This window comes from Hippopotamus amphibius, chromosome 4 (genome assembly GCF_030028045.1).
Source record: "Hippopotamus amphibius kiboko isolate mHipAmp2 chromosome 4, mHipAmp2.hap2, whole genome shotgun sequence".
Classification (NCBI taxonomy): Eukaryota; Metazoa; Chordata; class Mammalia; order Artiodactyla; family Hippopotamidae; genus Hippopotamus; species Hippopotamus amphibius.
The window spans coordinates 172,829,517-172,841,170 of record NC_080189.1 but is presented as its reverse complement, the minus strand read 5'-3'; the positions used below and the strand labels follow the sequence as shown (position 1 = coordinate 172,841,170).

At 37.3% G+C, this 11,654-nt stretch overlaps 1 protein-coding gene across 1 annotated transcript in view; it reads right to left on the bottom strand.

Moving 5' to 3' along the window:
• Positions 1–1,378: 1,378 nt before the first annotated feature.
• The window catches only part of TTC8 (tetratricopeptide repeat domain 8), a 60,278-nt gene continuing 50,002 nt past the window's right edge, over positions 1,379–11,654 (bottom strand). Inside the window, exons 10-14 of the mRNA XM_057732195.1 lie at positions 8,994–9,133; positions 7,472–7,646; positions 7,047–7,169; positions 4,369–4,452; positions 1,379–2,022 (exon numbers count right to left, since the gene is read on the bottom strand). Coding sequence (XP_057588178.1) covers positions 1,906–2,022; positions 4,369–4,452; positions 7,047–7,169; positions 7,472–7,646; positions 8,994–9,133 — 639 coding nt within the window. The 3' untranslated portion in view covers positions 1,379–1,905. The remainder of the gene's footprint in view (positions 2,023–4,368; positions 4,453–7,046; positions 7,170–7,471; positions 7,647–8,993; positions 9,134–11,654) is intronic.

Here is an 11,654-nt window from a genome sequence, read left to right as displayed (position 1 = left end):
GATGCAGTGTTATGTCATCATTCTGCCCTTAGCCATCCTGACTCATTCTTTGCACTGGTGTTCACACTGAAGTAACATAAATTCAAGACAAAAATCTCTCCTTATCACCTTAGGAGTACTGACATTAATTTTTTTGCTGTGTTAATATTCCCTTATTCAACTCTACTAATGCATATAACATTCATTTTAAACGATAGTAGCTTTATTTACAGGAGAAACACTAAGAGGAGATTTGACATAGTAGCTAAGAACACACACTCCAGGGCTACACAGAAGTCTGCTGTCGCCCTTATACCCATTCCTTTATAGATCACGTGCATTTGGCTCCCGAGTACGTGCTCTTAACCACTATATTAAATGTGCACTTGAATCCCAGCTCTGTCTCTTAATAGCTTTAGAATTTGGGCAAGTCATTTGACTGCTCCGTGCCTCATTTTTTTCATGAGTAAAATGGGAATAACAGCATTTCCCATTTTCCACTGAAGGACTGCAATGGGAATTAAATGAATTCCTCCACATCAAGTGCCTAGAACACTGCTGGGTACATACAACATCCTCAGTAAATGCTAGCCACTGTTATTAGTCCTTATTTTAAATTAACTAAGAAGATGGCTCACGATATGAAATTTGAACCTAATATTGCATATGGTGTTAGGAAACTTGATAGTGCTTGAGGAAATTCTTGGAAGCTGAACACGCACTAGCGTATCACGGAGAACCAGGGGAGGGTCAAGCCTGAAGTGCAGGAACAGGTCTTGGTTCCAGTTACACCAACCAGCAGTGTGACTCTGGACTCCTTCTGTCCCATGGAGGGAGTCATCTACATATTCTCTGAAGTTACTTCCAGCCTCTAAAAATCTGTTCCTTGAATTCACATTTTTTGTGTTCTGTCAGCTAAGTAGTACTATGTATATAATCTGAACAGAAACAAATTAGTACCTATAAAATAGTTTTCATAAAGTTAAAAAAATGAAAAGTAACATGGACGGACCCCAAAGTCCAAAACAGGAATGTGAGTGGGGCGCCCCTTTAACACATTTCCTTGTATGAACATGTCAATGAGAGTTCCACTCGATACTGCAGAGGAGGGCCTGTCTAGGATTTTACAATGCACAGTATTGGGATCCAGCCTAGCCTTCTCGGGACTGACCACAGTGGGACTTGTGGTCTATGACTCCTTTTCTAATCCTGATATTCTTATATTGACAACATGATAACCCATAAATAGCTTCTCAGGAAAAAGCAAAATTGATCTATATCATTTCAAATAAACTAAGAATAACGATTTGATCTCTAAGACTACTGGACTTCTGGAAAACTTGTTTTATCTGAGATGACTGAAATAAAAGCTCATGAAAAATAACAGAATGATGGTGTTTTACACACATTTATTTTAAAGCATAATATATAAGAAAATGTAGAGTGTCACACAAAGCATTTTAGTGTCTCACAAACTATTGATAAAAAATAGTTTTAAATACAATTTTTAATCTCTAAAGTCTCTAACCAAGGATAAGTATATATACTTTTAGTCATAAAAGTGCAATTATAAAGGCAGATTTCAGACCTCGTAAGCTACACAATAGCTAATGGCTAGCTAAAGGATGTTAAAAATATGCATTTATAAAAATTTGAGGAAATTCATGAAAATGTTTTATAAACATTATCAACAAACATCTACCATATAATGTGCGAGGTTTCATGATCTGCTTACAAATGCTTAAATCCTATCTTTTATAACATTACTTATAAAGTAATCATTATAAAGTTTTAAACACTGTTGTTTAAATTCCCTTACGTCACCTTCACTAATATCAAGCACAGGTTTATACTACACATATATATACACTACTTTTTCCCTTGTATAATGTCCCTCCATAAGGCTATATTTAGTCTAAGGAAAAGTCAGAGCATAGCAAAATGCTGTTTTAACTGCTTAATTAAGTGTTGAGTGTCCACGTGATCTGGAAATGCTGCTTCAGACTTCTGAGCAGCAATGTAGCTCCTCTGTAGATCTCCAATCTGTAAGAAAGACCAGACCAGAATAAGACCATAGAATGAGAACCAGTAAAAATAAGGAAGTAAAAGAAAAAAAAAAGAGAGAGACATAGCATCTGCACAATGTAGAAACCCAAGGTAAACTGCTTGATCGTGCTACTTTTGATTTCAATTTTTTTTTGTCTGGATTACAATTCAATCTTGAAAAAATATGAGAAAAATAAAATGACCAATTACATAAATAATTTTTGGCCATTACAGTTGTCTAGTTATGAATTCGTAAACCTGTTTTCTTTTCCTGTCACTGATAGTATCATAAAAATAAACTGACATCTGCATGCTAAAACAGCTGGCTCTGTAAGAAAATTATTTGTAATGTACCACAGGCAATGACATATTTTGATTAGGGTATTATCTTTTAGACAGAAAATTCAAGTAAAAAGTATTTTATTTAAGATACAATAACTTAGTTGCTAATACAGTAATGTTGGGAAGATAATCTGGTTTTAAAAGTTTATAAAGAGCACATCTGATTTTCATAAACTTTGTGTTAAAAGTCCAGTCCTCAAGAAAAGTACACACAGTATCTGAATCCATCTGAATGTATCTTGATTCTTGTATACACTTCTAAAAAGAGAGAGCTTTTTAGAGTGTGTACATCAAAAAAAAATCTAGTAAAAATTCTGGTAGTTTTTTGGTAAATGCATATGAACTAAAAACATTTCCTTTTTTTAAAAAAAATCATAGCATCTCTCTTTTTTTTAATTAATTACTTTACTTGTTTATCTTGGGCTGTGTTGGGTCTTTGTTGCTGTGCATGGGCTTTCTCTAGTCCAGGCGAGCAGGGCCTACTCTTCATTGAGGTGCGTAGGCTTCTCACTGCGGTGGCTTCTCTTGTTGTGGAGCACGGGCTCTAGGTGCATGGGCTTCAGTGGTTGTGGCACATGGGCTCATTAGTTGTGGCTCGTGGGCTCTAGAGTGCAGGCTCAGTAGTTGTGGCGCACACGCTTAGTTGCTCCGCGGCATGTGGGATCTTCCCCGACCAGGGCTCGAACCCGTGTTCCCTGCATTGGCAGGCAGGTTCTTAACCACTGCACCGCCAGGGAAGTCCCATAGCATCTCTTTTTAACATACTATTTTCTCTTATGGAAACGCAGTCTTTTCTTTAAAGAAATATTTCATTTGCATTATACTGGGTTGGCCAAAAGTTCGTTTGGGTTTTTAACATCTTATGGAAAAACCCAAGCAAAGTTTTTAGCTAACCCAATGTGTCATTAAAATGTAATAATCCTCCTGAAATCAAGGCTTCTTTGTGATGTAAGTGGCAGCACAGTGCAGTGGAAAACACCCGGGAATCACTGGGAGCTGGGTACGAATTCTGAACCTGCCACTGCCATAGAATTTCAGGGAAGTCTTTTTTTCCAGAAGCCTTGGGTTCTGTTAAAATGTAAGCTGCGTGAGGTAGAAGTTTCTGTCTGTTTGATTCACTGCTAACATCCTCTGTGCCTACAACAGTGCCTGGTACATAGCAGAGGCTCAACAAGTGAAACGCCAGTTGCATGAAAAACTGAGTAGGGAAGGTAAGGGTTAACTACATCACAGGGAACAGCAGCCAGCACTTAACAAGCACTCGGAGATGACAACTTATGAACAACAGCTTATTTTATTTTCAAAACAGAAATGAGAGCGCAAATGTCTTCACGTTCATGCTATGAAAAATGATTTTTATAATGTCTTTTGGTCTATAAAGAGTCTTTACATCAGCAAACATTTTTAGCCATTTCCTTATCCTCAAACCTCACCTTCCATGTTAAAGGAAGGTTTCCAAGTGAAAATTGCTAGATGACTTGTTTGTTTTCTTCTTATTGTTAAAATGGCACACGATTCCTTTTAGCTCTTGGATGTTAAGTGACTTGTAACACAGTATCAACAGCTGCATTTTTCCCACATTGTTCATAGCTAAAGCAGCTTTCACCAATATCCCTACTTTTACAGCATCATGCCAGACTTGGCGATATGACCTACAAATAATATACACGATTTCCTTGCTATAAACACTAATTGCTAAATCCTCCCCAAACCAGGAGTTAATGAGTAGTTTCCAATGATTAAATGTCATATTTGAAAACATAAAATAATTCTCCTGCAATCTATAATGGTGTTAAATTTGGCTAATAGTCGGTGATAAATATACTTAAAGTATATCAAACTGTCCCTTGAAGTGAAGACACGCGTACATAATAATTCAGTGTTGAAAAAAAATAATTTCTCTCAGGAAGTTATGGTTAGAATGTTCTCATTTGTACATTTTTTAAAAGCAAGAAAGGAAAACAAACAGGTTAGATGATAAATTGATAAAGAAAAAAATACCTTATCAGAAACTGTTGCAAAATTAAAATGCGGCTCGTACATGTGAGGTGCTAAAGATGACGCCGTTTGTAACAGTGCTCTTGCCTGTGGGGAAAGAAGAAAGGAAGGAAGGAAGGAAGAAAAGAGAAACCAAAGCTATATGAGCTTATATTAGCACTGTATTTGTGATTTTTTTTTTTTTTTTTTGGTAAAAGAATACTTTGCCCAGGATAGGACTTTAATAAACATGACCCTGTGATAAATAAAATGAATTTCTCATGAAATATGACTTACAGTTGATATACAATTAATTACTTATATCTTGCCAAAATTATATTATTAATAAAATGTTTCAGAATATGGAGAAATAATAGAATTGAAAAGTTATGTGAGAACTGCTGTTCGTACACTTTATATTTCAGTGTGATGTACAACTGAAAAAATAATCCTCTCAATGCTAAAAAGTCTTATTGATCTAGTTTTTGTTGATGTTGATTGATTTAGTAAGCTTCTAATTACCTGTTCTCTAATGCGACAACAGAAACCACCAAAAAACCACTGTAAATTCAAATCCCTAAGTTCTGTGCCAGTTAACACGGAGTAAGCATTTATTACACTGCTGACCTGAAAATGACAACTGAAGGCAACTGAAAATGACAAGCTTCCTGTTCTCTAAAGTACTCAAAAGACAAAATTCATATCATTTTTTTGTCCCCTCTAGACTGAAAAGATCAAACATTGCAGCGACCAGTGAGTGACATGAGATGTCCATACACTCTTTGTTAAAACCACAAACTCAGCATTCCAAGCTGCCAAAAAGCCTTTCAACTTGTTGCTAAACTTCTATGCATGACCCTGAGGACAAGTTCTTACATATTTTTTTTTAATGGAAAATAAATAACAGTTTAAATAGGATGGTGGATATTAATTTTTTTATGATTCGCTATTTTCTTTTTTTTACATCGAGGTATAATTTTTAATAATAATGAAACCTTTCACCAAAACATTTCAAATCAATTGTACACTAGAGAAACTACAATAAGTAGGAGGGAAAGAAAATCACCAACATGGAAACAGAGAAAATCATAAAAAACACTTGCCTCATATGGATACAGGCAAAGTTCCATGACAGAACAAGTTCCCATTTTAAAGTAGTTAGTTCTTGTTTATAAAATACAAATACAAATCCATCTTATTTACTTTGGGAAAAATTTTTTGAAACAAAGGCAGCATCCAATGACATTTCTTTGCTTAGTTTATTAAGTTCATCAGCATGCTTAGGAGACCAGGCTGGAGGTTAACATCCTGGCATGCTACTCACTGTGTCTGTGACCTTGGGTAATTACTTACCCTCCTCTAGTCTTTCTTCATCTCTAAAACAGAGAATGTAATATCTATCTATCTTGATTGCCTTTAGTATTATGAGTATATCTGGCATTTTAAACTTTTCATTTGTAAATAGTAACAGTAATAATACAATTTATGAAGCATCTATCATGTGCTTTTACTATGCAGAGTGCTTTACATGCACAATCTGCTCACCTTCACAAGGACGGCTTCAGGTCAGTACTGTTATTACCCTACTTTATTTATCATCTACTCATTCCACCAATATTAAGCACCTTCCAAGCATCAGGCAATGTTTTTGATACTGAAAATATAGCAGTTAGAAGACAGAGAAGGTCACTGCTTTCATGCAGTTAGCATTCTACATTCTATACTTACGGATGAAAATAGCTGATAAAATGATAAGTATTGTGAAGAAAAAAAATAGCAGGAGATGTGATAGCACCTGAGGGCTCCTTTAGACTGATATTCAAGCAGGTCTTTCTAAAGAGGTGGTAATTAAGCTAAGACCTGAATGATAAAAAGAAAAGCATCACTGTAGGATCTGAAAGAAGCATATTCCAAAGGCCCTACAGTAAGAACAGGTACTGCCCAGCAGCAAGCAGCTAATGTGTCTGGAAGTCAGTGGTGAAGAAGTAGTGGCCAAAGATACGGTATGAGCGGGACCCAGAGGCTAGATTATGTGGGGCCCTACAGGCTAAGGTTTGAAGTTCATTTTATTCCAAGTGCAAGGAGAAGCCTTTGGAGGATGCTAAGCAAAGCAGTAATAAAATAACCTTTAAAAATATCCTCTAGGCTGTTCTGTGGAAGATGTATTACAGGGTGCACTTACTTGCGGATGGAAGTGAAAACAAAAACAATAGCTAGGAGAATTGCAGTCATCCAGGCAGGCGATGAGAACAGTTTGCAGAAGGGTGCTAGGAGTGGAGAATTAAGGGTGTGGGCGTACAACTGACAGGGCTCGCTGGACACAGACAGACGCAAGGGGTGGCAGGGAAGGGCACTCAGAAAAAAGAGGTTTCAAGTGTGGGTCCTAGGATTTTGGCCTGAGCAGCTGGATGGCGGATGGGGGATTGTGAATGGTGGAATAGTTCATGAACATTGGGGGACCTGGGGAGGTGCACACTTGTCCTAATAAAATCCAATGTTCTATTTTGGATACCGAAAGGCTAATAAATTGTCCAAGGTCACATCGCTAGTATGTCACGCTAGTACGTGACAGAGCTGGGATTCAAACCCAGGCCAGTCAGACTCCAGAGCTCATTTTAAAATTACAGCATAAAGACAGCTAAAGGTGACAGCTTTCCTTTGAAGGAAGAAGACTGTCCACAGTACGCCCGCGGTTGGCTGACCTGGTCGACGTGGCCCTTCCGCATCTCCAGCACGGCCAGGTTGTTGTAGGCCTCTGCGTGGTTATTGTTGTTAACCAGAGCCAGCCTGAAGCACTGATGGGCCAGATTCGTATCTCCGATTCCCTACAAAAGAAAAGCACAAACTCACACACACACATCCATTCACTTCCTCCTGCCGTCTCTGTCCTCCTACAAATCTTTTCTGCCAGCATAGAAAAAACAAGTACCAACACTAGAGTCAACTGTGAATTGTACCTAAAAGGATTTAACCTGAGAATACAAAATGAGCTATCGTGATTCCTAGCAATCTCTAAATTGCTACAAAGACTGTAACCGAACCTGGATTTCAAATACCCGAAAATTTCTTCAAGCTAACATGTGGCTACCTTTTCGACTACAGAAATTATGCTAGAGAAACAACATACCACAGCTACATGTCCCAAGTTGTACCAGACGTCAGCTACCTCTTCCTCATTTTCAGCCAGAGAAAGGGCACGTTCAAATGAGGTCAGAGTCATATCATACTGCTGGGCATAGAAGCAACAGAGCCCCAGGTTGTTAAAAAGCTGGCAGTTATAAACACCCATCTGCAGGAGTCGCCTTTTTGAAGAAGAGCACATGTTCTGGTGTCAGACCAACTTTATAAATATTAAGACATATTTTTTTTACAAAGTTAGAAATGAATTCACTTTATAATTTCTAATACCCTCCAAAGAACATAAAGGATTATAGTAAAGGAAAAAGATTTTAAAGCAAATACAAAAGCATGTCTTTTGTGATGGTACTAGTCATGGCAAACGCATCCAGCGGCAAGGTCAGAAATAACTTTTGTAATGTTCTTCTCCCCCAAAAGCTTTGTTAGAGAATCAAAATAATAAATAAATAGTCACATAAAGTAAAACCTACACATTTTTGCCTCATACAGCTTTGGTGCTTGTAGGTAAATTTCTAAGACCTTCCAATCAAATTTGAGGTCTGTGTTTAGCATTTCCCGTCAAGTTTTCCCCTGAGTTGGATCCTGGTTTTGGTTATTTGTATTGTGTGGTTTCGTCGTACCTAGCAACCTCCAATGAACTTCTCCTCAGGACGACAAGATCATCGGGGGGGTCCCCATGTTATCCACTTAGCTTTCACGCTGCACCTCAAGAACCCCATTTTGCTGCTGTGTGTCATTAATCCCAAAGAATAAGAGAGTTCAAATAAGCATATGAAAATCACCCCAGCTGTCCTGAGGAACCCATGACCTGCTATGGGGATAGGGGAGTAGTCAGCTGTATGTGCAAAGGCTACATTCACATTATTATGTTTTATGTTTCCACGTATATTTGGGAAGAACTCTTGTCAGCTGCCAGTTATCTCCCTGTATATTACCCAAGAGCTAAAGAGGAAATCATAATTTAAAAATTAATTTCAGGAACCACCTATAGGATAAAATAAATATGTGCTCAAAGAACCAGTGAAAATAATTTGTTTAGATTTTGAAAAAATATTTGGACAAGAGTTAACAATACTTCACAAAACCGGGATCCTATTTAAGGTCCTCATCAGGACTTAGAGCCTGGGGCCCACCGCTCTTTGCAGATCACTTTACTATTTTACCTTCAGGGTTTTGATATTACGTACGGTGGCATACATGGAGGCAGTGATGTGGAAATGCTTCTAGTTACTGTTAAACTGTTACTGGTTGATGACAAAATGGCCAATTCATACAATGACATGGTGTTAAAAACTCAGGCAATTATCTAGGTGTGTTTCTGCAAGATGCCAAATACTTATGCGTTTCCAAATTATTAAATATAGCTTTAATATTCATAAAACATCTGGGTACTTGAATTTTTAGTCTCATATGGCCTACACATTATTTCTCTACATGTTCATTCCATCCTTATTACTGTTGCATCACAATTTCACAGGAAAGCAGTTCTACAAATTGAATGTAAAGCGCACCTGTAAAATCGGAGAGCTACTTCTGGTTGATCAGAGTAAAAATGGTTGCTTCCAATGCATGCAATGGCTTCCACATGAGTATTGTCCTGTTTCAAAACCTCTTTGTAGTATTCAGTGGCTGATGAAATATTGTTCATTTCCTATTCTCCATGAAGACAGAATAGTAATGCTGTATTAATATTGGACAAGAAATCATTTTTATTCTGACTGGTTTACATTATTTTATTCAATTAACTATTTATTGAGAACCTACCACGTGCCAGACTCTGTTCTACTCCCTGGGGACACAATGTGAACAAAAAGATAAAATTACAGTCAGTCCTCCATATCTGCAGTTTCCATATCCATGAATTCAAAGAGCTGCAGATCAACTGAGAGAGTAGCACTGACATATATACACTACCAAATGTAAAATCGATAGCTAGTGGGAAGCTGCTGTATAGCACAGGGAGGTCAATTCGATGACTGGTGCTCACCTAGAGGGGTGGGATAGAGTGGGTGGGAGGGAGGCTCAAGAGGGAGGGGATATGTGGATATATGCATAAATACAGCTGATTCACTTTGTTGTACAGCAGAAACTGGCACAATAGTGTAAAGCAATTATACTTCAATAAAGATACGAAAAAAAAAAAAGAGAGAAAACAAAAAACAAAAAAACAAACCCCAAAGAGCTGCAGATGAAAAATATTCAGGAAAAAATTCCAGAAAGTTCCAAAAAAGTTACATTGTATAAACACAATGTAAATGTATAAATACAATGTAAATATATTTATTTACATTATAAATTTATTTACATTGTATTTATAGCTATTTACATAGCATTTACATTGTATTAGGTATTATAAGCAACCCAGAGATGATTTAAAGTATACAGACAGGGACTTCCCTGGTAGCGCAGTGGTTAAGAATCTGCCTGCCAATGCAGGCTACATGGGTTCAATCCCTGGTCTTGGAAGATCCCACATGCCATGGAACAACTAAAGCCATGCGGCACAACTACTGAGTCCAAATGCTGCAACTACTGAAGCCCACGTGCCCTAGAACCTGTGCTCTGCAACAGGAGAAGCCACCGCAATGAGAAGCCCATGCACCACAACAAAGACCCAACACAGCCAAAAACATACATACATACATACATACATACATACATACATAAATAAATAAAGTTCTAAAAAAAATAAAGTATACAGATGGATGTGGGTAGGTTATATGGAAATACTACACCATTTTATATAAGGGACTTGAGCGTTCATGGATTCTGGCAACCAAGGGGGGTCCTGGAACCAATCCCCCTTGCATACGGAAAGATGGCTGTACTGTCCTTAAGGAGGTTACCTCTGGTAGGAAGACAAACAAATGAACAACTATCTTGGAGGAAGTTCTTTCAGTTTTTCACCATTGAGTATGATGTTAGCTGTGCATCTGTCATATATGGACTTTATTATATTGAGGTATGTTCCCTCTATGCCCACTTTCTGGAGAGTTTTTATCATAAATTGATGTTGAATTTTCTCAAAAGCTTTTTCTGAATCTATTGAGATGATCATATGGTTTTTATTATTCAATTTGTTAACGTGGTATATCACATTGATTTATTTGCAAATACTGAAAAATCCTTGCATCCCTGGGATAAATCCCACTTGATGATGGTGTGTGATCCCTTTAATGTATTGTTGGATTTGGTTTGTTAATATTTTGTTGAAGATTTCTGCATTTCCTCTAAGATCTGGAGCAAGACAAGGATGCCCACTCTCACCACTTTTATTCAACATAGAATTGGAAGTCCTAGCCACAGCAACCAGACAAGAAAAAGAAATAAAAGGACTCCAAATTGGAAAGGAAGAAGTAAAACTGTCACTGTTTGTAGATGACATGATACTATACTTAGAAATTTCTAAAGACGCCACCAGAAAACTACTAGAGCTCATCAATGAATTTGGTAACACTGCAGGATACAAACTTAACATATACAAATTTGTTGCATTTCTATACACTAACAACAAACTATCAGAAAGAGAAATTAAAGAAACATCCCATTTACCATTGCATCAAAAAGAATAAAATGCTAGGAATAAACCTACCTAAGGAGGTAAAAGATCTGTACTTGGAAAACTATGACACTAATGAAAGAAATTGAAGATGACACAAACAGATGGAAAGATATACCGTTTCCTTGGATTGGAAAAATCAATATTGTTAAAATGACTATACTACCCAAGGCAATTGACAGATTCGATGCAATCCCTATCAAAATAGCAAAGGCATTTTCACAGAACTACAAGAAATAATTTTAAAATTTTTATGGAGACACAGAAGACCCAGAATGGCCAAAACAATCTTAAGAAAGACGAACAGAGCTGGAGATATCATGCTTCCTGACTTCAGACTATACTACAAAGCTACAGTGTTCAAAACAGTATGGTGGACTTCCCTGGTGGCCTAGTGGTTAGGATTCTGGGCTTTCACTGTTGTAGCCCAGGTTCAATCCCTGGATCCCTGGTCAGGGAAGATCCTGCAAGCTATGCAGTGTGGCAAACAAAAAAAAGAAAAAGAAAAAGAAAAGAAAAAACAGTATGGTGCTGGCACACAAAAACAGACAGACATATGGATCAATGGAACAGAATAGAGAGCCCAGAACAGTTAATTAATCTACCACAAAGG